Here is a 20,862-nt window from a genome sequence, read left to right as displayed (position 1 = left end):
CGGAGCTAGCACTGTTCTTTGGTGTACACCCCAAATTAAACAGTCTAGCTTTAGATACAGTACTGCTGCCAAGATTCTTACCCTTAGGGGCCTAGGGGCCACTGTCTCCTTGCAGTTTTTAAGGATAATAATGGCAAAGTAGGTCTAATGCAGATTCATGGTGCAAACATGGGATATAGGCATTTCCTGTGCTTCATCCCTTGACAATAGACACTGCACATATCATCCTTTCATTGTAAGTGTTCTCCCGCTATTACACTTACGAAGTCCTTCTGAGCCATTAGTAGACTCCTGTATGAGATACTTGCTGGTATTAATTTGCATGCCTAATTTATGTTTTTACCAGCAACTCTAAAAATGAACAAACAGCTTTTTATCTTTCCAAACAGACGCACACCATCCAAAGAATCCCCAGATTGTTTTCAGGTACACCTGAAGTATGGTAACAGATACAAAATCTCATCTTAACATTCCTCACAAGTTCTTTTTTGCAGCGTGAGTACACTTTTTTCCCCTCCACATACCCTTGACTCAAGCAACTAATTTGCTTACAGAAAGCCACCTTGTTTCAAAAAAGGCGTATTTTACTGGTTGGTAAGTTATTTTAGTTACCTTGGTTAATCTTACTTCTACAGGTGTTATGTTTAATTGGTTTCATGTAAGTATGGGCAATTAAAAATGGCCATACCCACAGCTTTATTGTTAGATTACTAAATGCAAGTATCCCAATGACATCCGATTGAAAATGACACCAGGTCAAAGTTTTGGCTATACTTTTATTTACTTCACGTACTATGAACATATACATTACATGCTACAAAAAAAATAAAAAAAAAGACTTTAACTGTCAAGAAAGTGGATAGTGTTATAATACAATGGCACATGTTCATATTTCTCTTGAAACTGGTTTGGTTAGAATCCTTCCCCAAAACCATTAACAAAACCAAAGTGTTTTACTCTTAAGATGATTAGAAATATTTGCATTATTAACAAATACAATTCAAACAGATTAACAAGATTTAACCAGGTCAAATATTAGTAAAAAGGCTGGGGTTTACCAAAATGAAATATATATTAAAAAAACATAGCAGCCAGTTGTACTTTTTAGTGTGATATAATGTGTAAATGCACCAGAAGAACACAGTGTAATTAAGCATTCTGCTTTCACGGTGTATTTCTAGAAATGATTATTCTAGTTCTAACACCTGCCTATGCACAAGACCAAAAACACAGCCAAGTAGAGACAAAAGATTGTGACCAACATTCTTTGCAATGATTTTTTTTGCACGCATCAGGGAGAAGGGAGGGAACAAATAGAAGAGGATAAACAAAAGGCCACAAAAGGATTTAATCTATGAACATATGTTCTACCTATTTTCCTTTAAGAGCTTGATAAGTTGAAATGTCTATTTCACCCAAATGCAAACATACTCATTTCTATCACCTATGAAACAAAATCACATTTCGGCTTAGAACTGAATAGTGGAAAACAGTTGCATTAATGTATCAGTTGACTACAAAAAACTGCTTGACAAGAACTTAGGATTCTAGTGCAACAGCAGCTATTAAGACTCCTAGTTTCTTTTTTTTGCTCTTTCAAAGTGTACAAATATCACAATTTATACAGTCTTAACGAAAACACATCTACAAAGTTTGCAGGGTATTTGCTAGTTAATTCAATTTATGTTTTTCATATTAAAAAGGCAAGATTTGCATAACAAAACTTTCAGAAAAATGTTCTTTTGGTATCTTAAAATAATCACTGGAGAGGTACAAACATATGGGCTTTCTTTAACTGCAATTGGAAAAAATACTTCAGAACAAACTGTGCTACTCTTAAGAACACACAGTTCATTGCTTTTCTTTTGCGACACCTGAAGAAAAATACAAGCATATATGGGATGGGCAACTGACAGACTCAGTATTAAGTCTTTTATTTAGAGTGCAGCTATTCAAAAAAAAGTCATAGTACATATCAAGGTCAGAGGAAAAATACAAATTACCCTTAAAGAAACCAATGTTACAGAACCTAGGGTTAGTTTCTCAATTTTTTTTCCTCAGTTTCGTACTAAGCTAGAAGAAATCCCACAATCACTGGCATATTACCCTAACCAGAGTAGCAACCCAAGCTAGAATAGTACTGCGATTCTTTTGTTACCATTCTTCTTACACCACTGTCACAACTGTCAGTTTTCTAATAATCTTCAGTAGTGCTTATGAGACTGGCGATGGAAAAGTATGATTAATGTACATTGGCGTTAGTCTACAGAATTAATGAGTGCCCATTACCTGAAAATTAGTCAGACTTGCTGATGGGTTAGTTTTGAAGTAAAACAACTAGTACTTAAATATAACAGAAATATAATTTCCAGCATGTTACACAGTTCTGAGGTAAAGTGTTACCAGTATTCTGTTGTACGGGTCGGTGCCTTGCAGCAATAGCCTTTGCAGTGGGAACTAGCCCTCGCAGCATTTACAACCAATGAGCCATTCTAGTCACATGGTTTGTATCAACCAAAATTAACACTTTCAGTTTGATACCCTTCAGAAAAACTGTTCTGTATGGATTACACTGTAGTCAAAGTTACAAAATTGTTTGCTTAAGTTTGGTCACTAGAGCGCTGTGCTTGGAAAACAATCCGGGGTACAGGCAAGGGATAGTTACTTCAGTGTTTAATTTCAGTTTACAAAACTTACTGAATCCATTCTGATTTATGTTAGCGAAAACCAGATAATTAGAAGAGCAGACTAAAAAAAAAAAAAAACCACACAAAAAAACCCAAGCAGTGCATAATACCACCTATTCAATGCACTGGCTTTCATTATGCCCTAGGAAGCCATATTTACTCTAGTATGCCTTTTGAGAATCATTCCAGAAGCACACAAATATTTTCCATTAGTTTATTAAAAATAAAATCCTCATGAAATCACTATCAATTATTTTACAGATGGGAATTAAACCAGAAGAGTCCCCAGAGTAACTTTAAAATAGAAGTAATATTTGGTTTGTCAGTTCACCATGTTTGACACTGATTTGTACTTTAAGAGTATTGTACAATAGGAGCATTGAAGAATTCTAGAAAAATTAACTGGCCCTATATAATTTAATTTTATTGGAAAGCAGTGTCAATATTTTAGTATATTTAGTGAATCAAACACTGCTTTAAAGCTATGCATTAAAGTCCTACGCACGTATTTTTCAGCACCAATATGGATGTTTACACTTCCATAAGCCTTATATTTGTGAATAAAAAGAGATATTGGTGTGTTAATAGACATTTTAATTTAAAATCAGCTGCTACATTTGAAGCATCAACAGTACTGAAGAAATAAACAGTACTGAAACAAACAAACAAAAAAAAAAATCAATCTAGTGTCCACAAACTTCTAGAATTCTGAGGTTGATTTGATCTGTCATTTACCACTAAAATGGTAAGCATCTGTAAATCATAAGGCTGTCCCCAACGGGCTCTACATAAATCTGTACTGTGCAGAGTTAACTGACCATGCAAAGTACTACATAGCCTTTCCAGGACAGAGAATTCCGGATGGGAAAAAAAACAATGTATGGAGAAAGCTCCAGGATAAATTTGTGAAATTTCTAACTATATATTGAATTGTCTAAGGTTGATGTTCATTGCCTGAGGAAGAAGCAACATAAGCAATAGAACCGGAGAGAGCTATAAATGTTATCTTAACATCTACGTTACTGCTTTCTCCAACTGCTGCTGCTGGCAAGGTCCAGTCTGCTATGCACATGGACATAAGCAGGCATTACAACCTATAATCATGTACTAGTTCTGCCACTTGACACACAAGTTATCTACTGTCGTACCCTGAATTACATGACCCTTGATTAAGGAATGGTGGTGTTCAGTCCCAGGGGTTTGCAGGTTATCAGAATGCTTATACAAGCAATACCGCTTTCAACATCTGTCAGAACGTAAGTCTTGATGGCATCTGCAATAAAAACAAGTTGAGATTGTTCCCATCTGTAAGCGCAACTGTTGAGCCACACTCAGCTGAAGTCCTCGTCAGGATTCTGTTGATCGAGCAGGCGGACATGTGTGAATGGAAAGTGCCCACGTCTGCCGTTACATTCTCCTTCCCACTGACCACTCACGTTAATCTTTGTGACCTTTACCGTCTCACCGACCTGCAGGGGAAGAAAAAAAAGGAAAATTCATAAGGAGCTACTACCCCTCCCCTTTGGTGTCACATCACCCACGTGTACCAGATACACTTCTATAAAAAGTAGTTTTAGTCCTGGTTTTGATACACCAGCCTACCACCCAATGTTAATCACTCCTGAAGAAAGTACAGAAAGAAGTGTACCCAGACTAGGTGAGAACTACCGAAATTGAGGAGCCTGCAATCCAGTATCTATATACTAATCTTTCAGAGCACATTTGGGACTTCACATCAGCTGCCATCATAAGAAATGCCTCTCACTGAACTAACAAAAGAACAAAAAGTTCTGCTGGTACTCCATTCATCGCCTCCCTGAAAGAGGTGATGAATGGAAAGGCCTGCAGGTGGACAAAGCGAATGCTAATCTGCAAGCTAAATCGCTCCCTGATTTTGAAATTCCACTAAGTGCTTTTCAGGTAGTATTGAAAAAGTTCTGGGTAAGTGGGGGCTACATATATATATATAGCGCCACAGATTATAAAATCTGGAAGAGTATGTGAGGGAAGAAGTAGCGGTACCTAAGGCTGCTCTGTTCTTACTCTCAGCATCCACAACTAGCCACTACTAGGCCAGATATTTCAGTCTTGCCCACCATGGATTTCTGATAAATAAATTCCATGGGTACAGTAAAAATAATTGATGTCCTCTCCCTCCTATACTCAAATAATTTGGCTAGAAAAATGGACTCATGAAACAACATGCTGTAGTTTAAAATTATCCAGTTCTAATGTGCTACACTAAATGAAAACACATTAATACATCCCATTCTTATCTCCAACCTAATATTCACATAACCAATTCTAAAGGCATCATCTCCCTTTGATAAAGGTACAGCAGTACCAAAAACTGTACAGCAGTCACTTTCCCAAGGCTGTGCAATCACATAGTTCAAGTCAGGGCCACAGGTCTAGGTCTAATCAGTCCCCAATTCTGTTTAATCTTGAAGGGTACTTAATTAAGTAGCACTTATTCAACCTAGAAAAGCACAATTTACATTGTAAAGACAGTCACTGGGGAGTTAATAAATGCAACATTGAAAAGCTGTCTACCCATTTCTACCTCTCTGTAGAATTTTACCAATAATCTCACTTTCAAGTAACATAAAACAGTTTTCAGAATTCTTCCTGGGTCACAGATGGAAAATGCTTTGGGACAGATATACTCTTATTTTCTTTCACTAATACTGTAAATAAACTCTCAAGGCGTGGCCACAAGCCTTACTGCATTTCATCCAAAGAATCACTGAATATGCAGTTACTAGTTTACACTGATGCTCATCACTGTGTTCCAAATTCATCCAAAACAGAATCTCATTATTCTCACTTTCCAAGCAGTGAATGAAGAACAAGGAAAACAATTTAAGATGTTACCAATCTCCATTAACTTTACAGGTTTTACTCACTTGCAATCTTTTGCCAGAACAGCTTTTAACAGTTCATAAATTCAAACTACTACATGGACATTTAATTAAACTTCCCATACCTCTGATGATTACTGATCTGGTAATGAGAGGCACACCTGGGACTTTTGCTGTCGCTTTTTTTTTTTTCCTTTTGTAGTCATTAGTATAGACATTTTAATGAAGCATATTTTGAAGAAAATCCTCTTATGTATTTGCTACAGGCAAAAAAGAAGCCTTCCTTGACTACTGAATGCTAGTTTCACATCTTTAGAAATTTAATCATCCAGTATGTATAATTTTGCTACTGCTAATAATCACTGGGGAGTTGTATGAATACAATTACTCTGTTGATCAAAACAATGTATCAGCTATAATTTAACAAGGATAAGATTAAATATGACAATACAAGAAGCAGAAAATCTTATTTCCTATTCACAACCGTTACAAGAACACTATCCTAGATAACTTTAAATTGCTTCAGACCTGGATATCATCCTAATCAACCTTCAACAGAAAAGTATACAACCTCCAACCCGCTAGGAAAGAAAAAGCACAAGTTGCACTTGAGTTTGCTGTCTGTAAGACATTTTTCTTAAGACTGCTGGCCTCTGCTGTTACTGAATATCACATGCTACTTTATGTTCATACAGAGTTTATTTTGGATGCCTTACAACAAACTCACCTGCAAAAGGTGGGTTCAACAGTGCCATTATAGTGAGTTAGACTATGGGGTGCTTGTGACACTCCCTCACTCTAGAAACATCCTGTAGCTGTTTGGTTTTTGGGAGTGTTTCAGGGTCATTGCAGCAAAGGGACACCCATTATATGAATTCTCCTTAATATAAGAAGCTACATTCAAAACTTGCATTTCAAGAATTGTTAAGAGAGGAAAGACTTCTAAGTTTAAATGGTCCTTTTTAACCATTACAGTAATGTAATTTAGTACACACTGACACAATCTTTCATTCACATTTAATTCATACATATCTTCTATATATATTTCATATATATGTATCTTTATACCTATCAAAGCGGGACTGACTTAAGAAAGCATGGGTGATTTCACAAATGCTTAATAAAATGGCTCCATTAGTTCCTTAATAACTTAGATATCTCTAGATCTGGTTTGAAACTCTGCATATTAATCTATAGTTCAACCACCCTCCTGAAGACAAAACAAAGAACCTTTTAAAAAATATTACTCATTATTACAAGTGCTGGGATTTTAAGATATTTAGACCAGATGTGGATGTCCTCTCTGATTCTCCTCACTTTTAACACTGACTTGCGGAATCATTAGTCTGTTGTGCATCATCCCACCAAGCACAGCACCTCAAGAACAACACTGTACCCTGCTACAAAGCCAGATTTGTCTCAGTCTTCATCAGAAGTTTTAAAACTAAATATATCCCATACGCTTCAAAGCAAAACTGAAGGTTCATGTGAAGACTTCTGTATGCTGTGGTTTTATTCCATGTACTCCTCTTTGGTAAGGTCAAGATGGCAGAGTTCTGCTACTGTTACAAAGAAGAAAAAAAAAAAAATCGATCGATCTCAGAGTCATTCACCACAAAGATCTTCCCTTTTCCTCCTCTCTTAATATAGACTGACAACTTGAACAAGTCCAGTTACGAGCAAAATAAGTTATCTTTTGCTGAATCTTTTTTTCCAATAATACAGCGCAGCCTTTATTAGATCATAATTTGTTCTGATCCTCCTTCCTTTAGCTCTTCAAAACCACGTCAGTTTTAAAATAACAGACCTGTACAGATAGTCTGTTTGCACTTTGGGCCAAAAATATTTGGTGTTAAGAATCTACTTTCCTAAGAGAAACAGTGGGATCCACCCCCACCTATGAATACTGCCAGATTTAAGGATAAGAGTTTTCATTTGGAAAGAATCCCGCTTTCTACATTTACGGTTATTAAGAGGTCTGGGCAAAAACGGACTGTTAAGATTTGCATAATGCTTTCTACTCAGTTATCTAAGAAAGAGATCTCTAAATAAACAGAGAAGGAACACCATGAAGTGAAAGGGAATGTGAAAAAAAAAGAGACAACAAGAAACAGTACTTTGATAGACAGGATGAAGAAAAACTCAGAGAAAGTGAAGTGCATATTGCAACTTTTTCCTGTACAGACATTGAAAGCAACTCAGTAACATTGTGATTTGAAATGATAAAAGCTGCAAAGAAGCTAGGAAGACCTATTAGAAGCAGTGACAAACAGCTCGCATTTTAAAACTAAGATTTCCCAGAACTAGCTACAGAATGAAGAGCTACCACTGTCATTGCACTTCTTAAAATGTAGAGCTGTGGCAATACAAGAATATATCATCCTAACCAAGAGGTTCAACGTGTCTGCTAGGAAGTATTTAAATAATTTTACAAGGCCTACAAAGGCCACTGTTCTAATATAAAGGTAGAAAGGCACTATAAATCTTACATCCCAACACTGACGAGCTGAGCGTACACATTCCTCAGTTCCCCCCTCCCAAACACTTCAGCTATCTAGCCTATTACCGTATTAGTAACAGACACTAGTCGTGCAAGCCAGCTCAGAAGAGATATTCTCCATGAAACTACGCTTTCTAAAGCGCAGCATACTTGACAGCTCATGTGACTTTTAATGAAGAGGACTGAACTAACATAACATCAGCCACGGCACTCACAAGCTGTTCCTTAGCATTTAAAGGCTTTTGCTTTCACTCAAAAGTTGCTTATGATGGCCTGGATTATCAGTATTTTCTCATGCTATTTCACTCCATGCTACCAAACTGTGAGTTGGATGGTGTTGTGGGATTCTGCTTTAAGTAAAATGTAAAGATAAGCTTAAGAGAATAAAAGCTTAAAAAAAATAATCCAGAAAGAAAACCAAAAGGTTTTGATAAATGTGCCACAAGATAACATCCAGTGGCTCAAAGAAAATCTAGTATCTGGTAATTGCAACAGTCCATAACAGCATTCAGGAATATTTCCAAGCTCCAGGAGGTGACTGGGTAGAGAGAGCGAGAAAAAGAGGGAAAGACAGTATTCTAGGTGGTATGAAAGTCTGAAGGTTAAAAGTCTTCAAGTTTCCCCCAAATCTGCTGAGATGGCATAAAATTTCCATACATGCTTCTCAACCCAAAAATTTACATTCTGGATCCTGGCTCTCCTTTACTTCAAAAATATAACAGAACACACAGTAACTCAGAGCACATTTACATTGCTTCTCTAGACAAATTTTTACCTACAGTGGGAAAAAAATTTCACATCTCCCAGGTCGTAAGTCAATTACTAGATCTGTAGAATGTGCTGCACTTGCAAATTCTGTCCTAAGGACACATACCTGTATTTGCCGCATCACTGAAGTACTGAAGTGCTTTCTGTGCTATGCACAATTAAACAAAGTATTTGAGAGTGAAGAGGAGATGCTCTGACTCAGCACAGAAACTGTTTTTTCCCAAGTACTTAAAATGTTATATAAACAGGAAGTCAATTAGGTATCAGGAAATTCCAGAGCCTTTAGCTCAAAGAAAGCCTAGATTAAAGGATACAATTTACATATCATCCTAAGGCAAAGGTCTGCCACTGAGAATACCTTAGTCTCAATTTCCTCAAGTGTAATTTGGGGGATAACTATCTGATGTGTAGAAGTAGAGTGCTCCAGTCTCCTTTAAGAAGGGAAAAACAAAAATATCAAAAAGAGCACGGACTTGATTGTATCAGGAAGCGAAGCAACCTTAGGGAAACTCACTACTTTATTACAAATCATACCCTGTCAATCACTGCTTTACATGAGACCTCCCCAATGAATTGTACAGGTTTTAGTTTGTGAAGCAGGAAGAAAGCAAGCTGCTTGAGGTCAAGATGTTACAATAAAACCCTGACTGTGACCATCATCATCATCTCAGTCTGTGTCATTTCAAAGTGACTATCATTGTTTCCACTGATTGCTTGTAAACTGCTGACAGACTGGGGGGGCAGGGAGGGGAAACAACACCACAAACCCAAACCACAAACAACCCAGCACACCTTTTAAAATTGGGGTGAGGCAAGCAACAATGAACACCAGTTCAGACACACAACTTACAAACTGCTCCCTCTCCCTCCCCTCTAAAATAAAGACTTCAGAAGTGAAAACATGGATGGGGACATACTTATGTTAGTGATGTTTGACAAAAGACATGATATTTGTTCAGTAACCTAAACATGCTATAATAATCAAACTCTAGTCTATAAGTGACTCTAGTCACTTAGTCGTCAAAAAAAGCGCGCCTTTATCCATAACTTATTAATCATGACGTAAATTAGTATTACATTGCTTTTCCCTTTCTTATTCCTGCAAAACTATAATGTGATTGAAAGGGAAATCCCTTGAACAGATCTCTTCTTTCTAAGGTTTGCCCATTATGTACCTCCAAAGCCAAGGCTGTCTTGTCGTAGGCATTAGGGACTCGCTTCTGGATAACCCGGGCAAAAATAGGGCCATTCTGAAGGTTAGGGAGCGGAGTGTTGATGCTGGGCTGGGCATAGGGCCCTGGCTCCGGCCCACCCAGTGGTTGTGGGTGGGAACTATCCTGGTTACCTCCAATCAGAGTAGATACGGAAGCAGAGGAAGGTCTATACTTCTCGACGTAAGGAACAGGTATCATTCCCCTCTTTCCTTCGCTGTCTTCTGCGTTCCACCATTGCTCTTCAGGTTTATCCCGGATTCTCAGTATGTCTCCTTTCTTAAATGGAAGATCTTCTTCATCATTTCCATTAAAGTCAAAGAGAGCTCGCACATACTCAGCTTCCTCCTGCCTGAGGATAACACCACTATTCTGCCTGGATCGGGAAACTGGTTCTATCAACGTTGTAGTGTCCAAATAGTGTATTTTGTAGAATTCCAGTAAAGATGGCAAAGAATCAAACTCTTGGTCACCTATTCGAAATCTTGTGGGATTCAACCCTGAAAGAAGAAGACACTACGTCAAAGAGAGCATACAACAGTTAAAACTGTAAATAAAACATTTGAGAAGATGAATACGTTTACAGATAAGGAATCTGATACTGAATTTGGTCATCTTTAGATCAACATTCATCATATTCAGCTCCTCGGTGTATTTCTCATCAAAGACAGCACTATCACAATTGTGAGGACAGAGTTTTATTTTAAAAGATTTTTGTCAAAGAAGGAAAACATAAAGTGTGGCACTTTATCCTAATTTAGTAATTTCAGCAAATATCTTGTTTCCTTGAACATTATACGGACCCAACAGATAAAATTGCTCAGTACATCCGAGTTTCTCAGGAGGCTATACAATTTTCAGTAAGAGACAATTCCCTGTTTGCTGTTTTATACTCTAAATCTAGGAAGCAAATGAAATTTTGCTACAATTTCAAGTGATTTTTTTAACTCTCTTTTGCAATTCAAAGTTATTTCAAAAGGACAACACTGCAATAGTGGTTATTTAGCTGTTGTAATGTATCTTGGATTAAAGGCATGGACACTACAGAAAACTGCTTAGCACAGCAGCAAACAATTTATATGAGTGAGCAAACAAAGTTATTTTTCATTTTGATAAAAGGTACCATTAGAGAAAACTATGTATATTTTATGCTATGCAAAGCAACAACATGTTTTCATAATCAGTATAATTCAGTCTTTTAATCTCAAGTCTTGTAGCTTCTTTGCCATATTTGTCAGATGGAGCCTAAACTATAAATCTAAACCTCAAATACATTAAAATACAGATGATGTTCATATTCAAGTCATTAGAAGTATCAAAGCTCAGATATGCATTTCAGTTTTCAATCTGTGCGCTGCACTTTTTTCCTTTTTATGTTCTTCAGGCTCAGCTGGGGAAAAACATACGCATGTTCTATTTCCACCATGCACTATACACTGTGTAATCAGTTATGGGAAGAATTGTGGAAGGCTGGGGGAGGGCAGTGGAGAGGGAAAGATTTACGCTTTAATGAGTAACTCTTTTAGCAAGAAAGAGATGCTTACTTTGCAAGTCTGTTTCTCTGCAGGGAATATCTAACAGTTCCGAGACTTAGCTCTTGAGTACAAAGCTAGCAGAATTCTTCAAGCTGTCACTGATCCAAAACCCCCTTCAAAGTAGCACTGTCAGCATGGGAAGCTAACATTACAAGAAGTTCTTTCAAGAGAGCAAAAAGGGGTTCCAATAAAGAAAAGGGCGGATTCAGTAAGATCAACATAGACAAACACCCGATAAATGAGTTTTGAAATATCCTGAAGGAATATAAACATCAGTGAAGCTGCTTACAGGAAATTCAAAGAAACAGAACTAAGTCATTGGAAAAATGCACATTTGCATGCATTAACAGCCCTGAAAGACTCTCAAAAGAAATGAGTACAAATGCAGTGAGCCAAAAAACAAAAGCAATACCCCCAAAAAATTACAAAAAAAACAAAACACAAAGGAGCATCACTAAGAGATAAGGAAGCTATCGTAAATATCAGTAAGAAATGTGAACTCAGCATGGAAAGAGAAGATTCCACTTTATTCTCCTAAAGCATAATGATGAAAAGATGCAAAACCCCCTCAACTTTTGTTGAGATGTAACTTACAGCTCTAGACTTAGCAAGAACCCTGGAATTTTACCTCTGTGGCAGCTCTTAGCTCTGTGGTCTCTCAACAGATGACTTCTGGCTAGACAGGCAGCATCCCTACACCACTTTAAACCAGTCTAACTTCATTACATAAGCATATAATACTATCTGGGAATGCTGCACTTCTACTAGCATTGGAAGTGGGAAACCGTGCTTTGGAACAAGCAGTATAGACATCAAGTTTCAGACAAACCTCGTGACAGAAATGTGAGCACAATATCTGTCTGCTACTATTTTAGATGTAAACCTTTAAGGATCAAGGCTTATGTAGACACATCAGAAGGACGTCATAAAAACTTTTAAGAGGACCAGAGTAGCCAAGATCTCTGAAGACATACAGAGAAGACTGAACCTCAAGTAAGTTCACTGACATGGAACTTATTTCACATGATGTAAATATAGAACCTAAAAAACTAACTTACCTCTGTAAAACCCGCTATAAACTGACTCCGTAGGGAGGCTGAGATCTCCATCTCCCGCAAAGTAAGTAAGTATACACAGAAAAATCTTAAAACTCAGAGGAAATGAGCAGTTCATCAGTAACATTCATCTCAGCACCAAAATCATCACTGGGATGAACAAGGGTGTTTGGGTGTCTTTACTTTTTCTTTTGAACAGGTTCACCCTCTTGATTAACGCATAACAGTCTGAAATAGCTGCCAAATGTACCTGAATAAAACTGAAGTTGGACTCTAAGAGGAAAGTCCACTGGAACCTTACCTATGGGGAAGGACTGACTGCAATCAGTGTACTGGAGCCCAGAAAATCATATGCTAAAACCCATTTTGCACAATTGAAGTGAAAGAACATAGAGCCTCTGAACACATTCCAGGATCAGAAAGATCAATGCAATCCTTGAAGGGACAAACAGGTAAGCAGCAGAAAGGAGAGGCATTATCTTCACAAAGAGAACACTCCCAGAATACCACACACACTTCTGAGCTTTTTGCATTGTTTTTTTTTTTAAAAAAAAACCCAAACATAAGGCAGCTACAAAAATCTGAGGTCTGGAAAACCTCTTTGCAACAAGAAATCTACAAGCTTAATCCAAATTAATTACCAAAGAATATAAATGCAGCAACCTGGTCAGTCTGGAGAATTTAAATAAAGACTTCTAAATACAGCTAAAATAGGCATAAAAAGGATGAAATAGCTGAAAGCCACAGTTGGAAAAAAATACAACTACACCTTACCAAGCAAGTGATAAATCAAGCAAGTTTCCATCAGTTTAAGGCTTTTGTGTATACTCTTGTTCAGCTACAAGGCAATGAGCTGAACGACGCTAACTTATGTAGTGGGGAAATAATTCTATTCACTATGGGTTTTGAAGTTTTATCACTCCCTAGTATAATGAAATGGCAAGACTTAACAGATTTCAGGCTCAGAGGAATTCTTCAGCTTCTCGTTTGAACTGCAACACTTCTCATACCTGTAGGCCAACAGAAAAATTAAGGCAAGGTCTTCCACAAGAAAAAGTTACAGCAGCAAGACAAGTGTTTTCTTGGAGAAGTAGAGCTGTTTTCCTTTATGATTCTGGGACAGATTTCTTGAAGGCACAGGTTTGAGCAGCACCCTGTCCACATCTTCTGAGGGCTCTCAGGAAGAGGAGAGGGCATGTAAAGGTAAGTCTAGCTACTGGAGGAACTTTAAAGTCACTTCCTATTAAAGTTGGACAACCAGAGTACTACAAAATTATCTCCCCTTCTCCCCTGCTCTCCACAGCCCAAGGAAGAATAGCTGTTCAGCTTGCACCTGTACCAGCAGCACTACTCAGCTGTGTAAGATGACTCCTTTGAATGAGAAGCACAAAGGGCTGAGTATCATCTATCTTTCTTATTCCACCCTAGCTCCACCTGTGCTAGGAGTTAACCTGATTCCATCCATTTCAGCATTATCAGAACAGCTAGCAAAACCTCTGCTCTCAGGCAGGTGAGGGAAGAGTTAAAATCCAAAGTGTCCCAGAATTAAAGTTTCAAATCTGGACCCTGTCAATTATCTGTTTATGATGCACATTCCCTCCTGATAAAACACTTTCACACTCTGTTGGCTTCATGTTAATCTCAAAAAGACTGCTTATATATATTTCAAATATTGTACAGATACTGGGGAATTAGAGGTATAAAACACCTAATATTTCACTTGGTGACAGTGTGGGCAGGTGGTTTAACCACAAAGCAACTTATCACTTTTTCAGACAACTCAGCTTTCATTTTCAGTGCAGGGAAGCCCTCACAGAAATAAAGGTTTTCATTTTTGTTTCTAGAACCAGTCTACCCTTCCCCCCCCCAACTTATAAAGCATGTTTTGGGCAGGAAAAGCTGTTCTTATCATGCAGGGCACTAAGACACAAGGCTCTCATTTCAAAGACATCACAGTGATGTAAACCAGTTTCCTCCTGGAGCGTATGGAAGCTCCGCTATGAAGGCATCACATTCCAGTCTGTGTTTCCCCCATCCCATAGGGACACCTTTTTTCCTTGTTCTTCAGTACCTCCCTACTCATGCCTGAGCAAAACAAATCAGTACCCATGAATGCCCTATAAAAACGGTAAACCCCCATCCACTGGCTCCCAAGAGCTCTGAGCACACCAGGAGAATATTCTTACAGAAGTTACACATTGTCATTTCTGCAGATAACCAGAGGATGACAGAAAAGTAGATGTCTAATGCATACACTTACCAAGCTTCCAACAGTTTGCATTTTAAGACCTTAATATGAAAAAAAAAACCCACCAAAACATGCCAACAACAAACCAAACCACAAAAAAAAAGTCCCAAGTGTCAGATTAAACAATACCAGTCATACATATCTAAAGCCATTTCATATAGAGCCGAGTATGGATATCATTATGTAAAGATTATACGACTCCAGGAAGTACAGTCACAATGGAAATGATTTAGACACGTAGGTTAACCAGCATGTTCTTGAAATGCATACTTAGTGCAAACATCACTTTCTACACTGTATCTGCCATACTTTCCTACTTCAGAGAGATAAATTTTATAACAATATTAGGTTTCTCGCTTTATTACATTGTACTTTCAATAGAAGGCATATATTTATTTAGATATTTTAGGCATTTTGGTTTAGTGCATATGCATTTTTACCCCAGACTCGTATGTCAAATCACAAACATACGATGAATTTAAGTATTTCCTCTATTGTTCATTACCATGCTAATGCTTGCATGCATACTTTGTTTTGTTTGGGATTTCTTTAGCTCGTGACTGTGATATTTCATCACAAATGATACCCTAATTCCAATTCAGTAGTTAATCTCCATCTCCAGTGCAAACAGTTTTTCCTTCCCATAATTCAGTGATTTATCCTATTTTCTTTTAACAGCCTTGAAACATTTCAGGCAGACATAGCTATTTTGAGACGTTTTGTTAAATTATTTTTTCCTTATGCTGAAAAATCACCCACAAGTAGTTAGAAATTGCAGCATATCAGGTAAAAGGTGAACTTAGCAATAAGCAAGTTTATTTTATGCTTTAGAAATGGAAGAAAAGTACCACGTTTTTGTGACACTGGCTTTTTATATTAGGCAAGCCAAAGTTCCTCATTTCATTCATTCTGTATTGAAGCTAGGTTCCTAGTATCCCCTGCACACAGCAGTGTTAAAACAGTCATGAATTGCACACACACTGAGACTAACAAAAATAACTTAAGACCCTGATTTGGCTTATTCAGATATCCCATTGAGAAATGGGCATCTACCAAACAATCAATTGCTAAAAACCCCACCCTATACCAAAAAATTAGCATAGCTAAGTTGTTCTTCCTAATGTTTTAGCTTGACCACAATAAATAAGCATGACAATTTACATTTACCTTATTTTATTGCATTAGTTTCCCTATTCAAACGTGAAAACATCTTCAATCTTCTACCAATGTTTCCATCTCCCTCCCACTGCAGAACATGCCCCCACTTTTTTTCTGAAAGAAGAACTTAATTACACTGCAAATATAATTTAATATACAAACACTCCCAGCACCTTCTTTGAATTGAGTGTGAAAAGAGCACAGTATCAGTGTGGAGGCATGACTTATTTAAAACTACTAATATCTCAGCACAGATGTATCTGTGGTGTAGGAGTGATGCATCACCTGTACTCATAATATCCAGGGATTTAAAAAAAAAAAGAGACCAACCAAAACAAAATTATACTTTTTATATATATTAAGCCTACTGTGCCAACAGCCTACACAGCTACTTATCTAAAACAGACATTTAAAACAGAAGAGAATTACATAAGTAGTATTTAGCGATTTTTTTAAAAGAACACCAAAACTCTAGAACATTTTAACACCCAAAAGCCAGCCCATAGAATGCCACAAAACATTACTGAGCTTAAGAATGTAACACAATAAAAAAAGTCAGGATGGCTATGTATTAAAGTGACACCACACTAACATGAAAAACACTGCTTTTCCCGAGATGAGTCGCTCTCCAGAAAACAACTGCCCAGAAGTAACAGCCACACATACTTCAGTTTTTTTCATCACTATTGTCTTTAAAATCCTACGAAGCTGGATTCCACAACAAACCATCCTGGTAACTTATTCTGCTCTACGTACCACCAGTCATGCATTTCAACAATTCACATACCAAGCCTCGCAAACCTACAGCAATAAACCTCTGTCGTCACAGACATGAAACAATAGGGAATCCACCACATCTTGTGGCAAACCATTTTACTACCCACAGCAGTAATGACTTCTACTTCCAGCTCAATTCAGCCACCTTAAACTTCTGCCTTGCAAACTTTCTGTGCTGTGAGAGTGCTCAACAGCTATAGTAGGTTCTTGGGATAAACATGATGACTTCAAGCTTTCCCAAATTTGCCAATTCACAATGTTCCCCTGAGCAGGGGAAATTACTGTATAATGGTGCAAACATACTGGCAACGGTTTAGCTTTTTCTTAGATTATCTCCTTCTTAGTCAACTGCAGTCTGTGCAGAGACTGAAAAATCCTTTCCATAACAAGTATTGTTGCATCTTCCCAATATAGGGCTCTTTCCCAGCCATATATCTACATCAGAAAGTGACTGTCTCTGTAGCAATTCCCATACTATCTACTTCCTGCCAAATAAGCTCACCACATCTCTTATTACATCGGTTTACTACTACACTTCAACATCATGCGGTTGTTCCTATCTGAGATGCTAGCAATACACCCACATCATTCTGCAAACATTAATATTCAAACTCGAGCAGTTCCGCTACCAACTTCAGCAATGCCCCCAGCAGAGATATCGCTGCCTTTGTATCATGTTTTTTACAAGTCTAAGGACACTGCGTTGCTGGGGGCTCATGTTCATTTAGTTACACTTGTACTTGCAGAAATGCTGCTTCTCATGATACACAATCGGTGTCTTCTGCTCCATAAGCGTTACACTTAATTAGGTCGTTTTCATGCTAGATGTTAGGTTGACAAGGAATACAACCAAACCTTCCCCTTCAGCTCACGGGGGGGAAAAATACTGAACTTCACATCTGATTTGAGGAAACAACTGCCTTTCCATTCGTGAAGACTGCCCGCTACTCAGAAGTGCTCATGTAATACTTTGACTCGTGACTTTAAAATTAGCCTTGCAGCCTGTCTTCGAATGCAAAACTATCTTGTCAGAATTCAGACTTTTCGATGACACTTCCACAGAACCGTCCCCCTGCTGAGATGACATGCAATATCTATTAATTGCAGTTAACTGCTTTATGAAAACAAAGGAACGGGTGAGTGCTACAGCTGTAGGAGCTTCCAGGAGGGCCGCAGTAAGCGCTCAGCTCCAGTGTATGGGTGACTACGCTATTAGCTCGCTGGAAGGCAGGTGCAGACAGACGGCTCGGCTCAGCCAGTAGCCCCAGCTGCAAAACACGACTTAATTCCGCTACAAAGAGCTTCACGACTTGAAACTCCGCCCGGGAGGAGAGCGGAGCCGCCCGGGGGAAGGCGCAGGCCGGGGCTCGGCTGCCCCAACTGCCCTCCCCGGGGCGGCGGGGGGCTGAGGGGGCACTGCCAGCCCTGGGGGGTCACTCACCCGGGGCCCCAGGGCCCTCGCCGCCGGCCCGCCGGCCTCCCGCCGGCCCCAGGCTGTTGACGATGTAGTGCGAGACGCGGGAACTCTCGGACACCGAGAGCACGAAGTCGCCGGGGATGGTGCCCGAATCGCGCACCAGGAAGGTCCCGTGGCGCTGCCCCTGCAGCAGCGACACCGCCTCGGCCCGGCTCAGCCGCCCCCAGTACCAGCTCGCCCGGTCGTCGGAGTCGAACTGCCCGGCCATGGGGGCCGCCCGCCCGCAGGCCGCACTCGCTGCCCCCCCCCCACCGCGGGCCTCCGCCGCCCGCGGTGCCCCGCTCCGCGCCCAGCCCTGCCACCCAAAATGGCGGCCCGTGCCCTGACCTCACCTACCGGATGTGACCGCACGCAGGAGACGCGGGGAGGGCGTGGCGTCATCAACCCGCGCGGGCCGGGGGGGCGGGGGGAGGGCGGGTGATGCGCCGCGCAGGCGCTGTGAGGGGCGGGCGCATGCGAGCGCTAGGGCGGGCTCGAGGGGGTGGCGGGAAGGCGGCGCTGAGGGGAGCTGGGGCTGTCAGGGGCTGTGAGGGGCTGTTCTTTACTCTGTGGGTACCGGTGAGGGTTGTCCGCGGCCGGGGTGCTCTGCTCCGCGTAACTTGGAGCAGCAGCGGCCGCCACCGGGGCTGGTCTCTCCTCAGGCCTTGCCGGTGTTAGCGCATCGGGTTCCCTGTCAGGCGCTGGCGGGAGGAGGGCCCGGGGGCGCCGGTGTAGCCCGGCCCTTGTCCTGGAGGTCTGGTCTCTGCAGTCAGTACATCCCGCTAAAGGAGGACAGCAGGGCAGTCCCCTGAGTGCCACAATTCGCGATGGCTTCCCAGTGCAGCTCGCTGTGGTAACCTGTGTGAAGCCAGGCTTCTCTGCGTGCTAATAGCACATTTACTCTGTTTTTACTTTGAGAGCTGTACTAGCGGTTCCTGCCCTCATCTCCCCTGCCAGATGTACGCTTCTACCCTACAGTTGTTGCCAGCACAGCTGTTTTCATGGGACTACACGCAGAATTGGGCCAATGAGGTGTTCTGGGTTAAAAATAGCTCGGCAAAAGAAAAAAAAAATCCTTCTTTTTATGCAGGGTGGTTCACCGACTGCTACTGCAGGGGCCTGCAAGCAGGGAAGAGCTGAGAGCTGGTGCCACAGAGGAATGTGGGGGGCAGGGGGCACACACAGATTAAGAATTATGTCTGTAACTTGAATGGAGCAATATTTACCACTTTCTGATTGTTCTCCAAGATCTCTTAAATTATATAATATTTATAATTTAAAAAAATATTTATAAATATATATTGAAATAGCAATATCTATAAATGCATATTGAATTCTGTTCCAGCTCTGCTCAATTCTGTGAGCTTTTTCCAGAAAGGAATGTTCTTTTTTAACTGTGTGATCTCCATGTGGCAACACTTGCATAAACATAATGTTGGAGCCCAGCTGCCCTTAACTGTGAGGGTTCAGGGTTCCTGCCTGCCTGACAGCATCTTTGCTTTCTTGTAGGGCGCTTTGGAGCTCTTTCCCTACCTCATGAGTGGGACTTGGTCATTGTGTCAGGTAATTAGGGTTGTATTAACCTTTACAATATCCCAGTGAGAAAATACTTACAGTGGTTTGCCAAATATAGAAGAAAACACCAGGTGCTTGATTTCAACTTATCCAATAGTTTAACAAATGAACATCCTTTCTCTGCTGATCCTGTTGTCTCTCCAGATGGACTGTAGGTAGGAGCCAGTCATAATGTATTTGGAAGCTAGAGTCACAGTTTCCCTGGTGATGTGTGGAGTTTGCTAGCCAGTTACAGAAACAGCCTAGGTTTTTCACAGATTTGAAAAGCTGCTGATCCTTGTTGAGAGCCCAGGACACTAGGACAGTTAAATCACAGCAGCAAAAAAAATGTCCATTCTGTTCAGTCATTCTTAGGCTTCAAACAAGCAAAGCAGGACTCTTACCATGGCAAAACTCACCATTTTTCTGGCTCCTGCCAGCCCACTGTAAAAAAAGTCTCCTTTTAACTGAAGGCTCACAGAGTTCTTTTTTTATCTCTCCCTTCCCAGTCCCTGCCTTTGTACCCCATCTCCCCCTGTTTTCAGCTGAACCACAAAACTACAGGAGTTTGTGGAGTTTTTCGCCGGGTTGGGTTTTCTCTCCTGTAGTTGGGAATCTTGTTGTAAGAGTTCCCTCTGGTGGTTAGCGATGAGGAAGTGAGTAACTCCTGTCCTAAGATGCTCCTATTGATACTTTTATGCTGGAATGATTTCTTGTTTAATCGCTCTCAGGCCTTCGTTATTTGTAACAACCTTTCCTCACTTAAGGCTTCTCCTGATAGTAACTGGTAGCCTTTTCCAAATTCCTTTTTCCTCCCGTATGTAAACCCGTTACCCTGTAGTAGTTTACTACCCTTGACCCACCCTTTCTGCACAAAGGCTACAATAAAGGTGGAGTCCCTCTGCCCAAACCTGCTTCCTACTACGGGTCTTTCACAGGCAGAGCGATTGCAGCCTGAGATAAATTGAAAGAAAAACAAAGCTCTCAGCCACAGTCTCAGAAGCATAAAACTAAATTGGCTTGTAATTCTGAAAAATTCTGAAAAAATCGGG

The 20,862-nt window shown here is 40.0% G+C and overlaps 1 protein-coding gene across 8 annotated transcripts; it reads right to left on the bottom strand.

The window, feature by feature from the left end:
- Positions 1–756: 756 nt before the first annotated feature.
- Positions 757–18,620, bottom strand: CRK (CRK proto-oncogene, adaptor protein). 8 transcript variants are annotated; one of them, XM_055716760.1, is made up of 4 exons: positions 18,242–18,595; positions 9,992–10,527; positions 6,994–7,107; positions 757–4,156 (listed from the first exon to the last, which is right to left on the bottom strand). In XM_055716760.1, the coding sequence occupies exons 1-4, from the start codon at positions 18,483–18,485 to the stop codon at positions 4,019–4,021; spliced, it is 1,032 nt and encodes a 343-aa protein (XP_055572735.1). In that variant the 5' UTR covers positions 18,486–18,595; the 3' UTR covers positions 757–4,018. The 8 variants fall into 8 exon arrangements, 7 of the variants coding, with proteins under 7 accessions (XP_055572735.1, XP_055572716.1, XP_055572729.1 ...); XM_055716741.1 differs by having other exon boundaries at positions 7,010–7,107; XR_008733252.1 differs by having other exon boundaries at positions 4,017–4,156; positions 7,010–7,110; positions 10,162–10,527.
- Positions 18,621–20,862: the final 2,242 nt, after the last annotated feature.

Source organism: Falco cherrug, chromosome 1 (genome assembly GCF_023634085.1).
Source record: "Falco cherrug isolate bFalChe1 chromosome 1, bFalChe1.pri, whole genome shotgun sequence".
Lineage (NCBI taxonomy): Eukaryota > Metazoa > Chordata > Aves > Falconiformes > Falconidae > Falco > Falco cherrug.
This window is presented reverse-complemented; position numbering and strand designations above follow the sequence as displayed.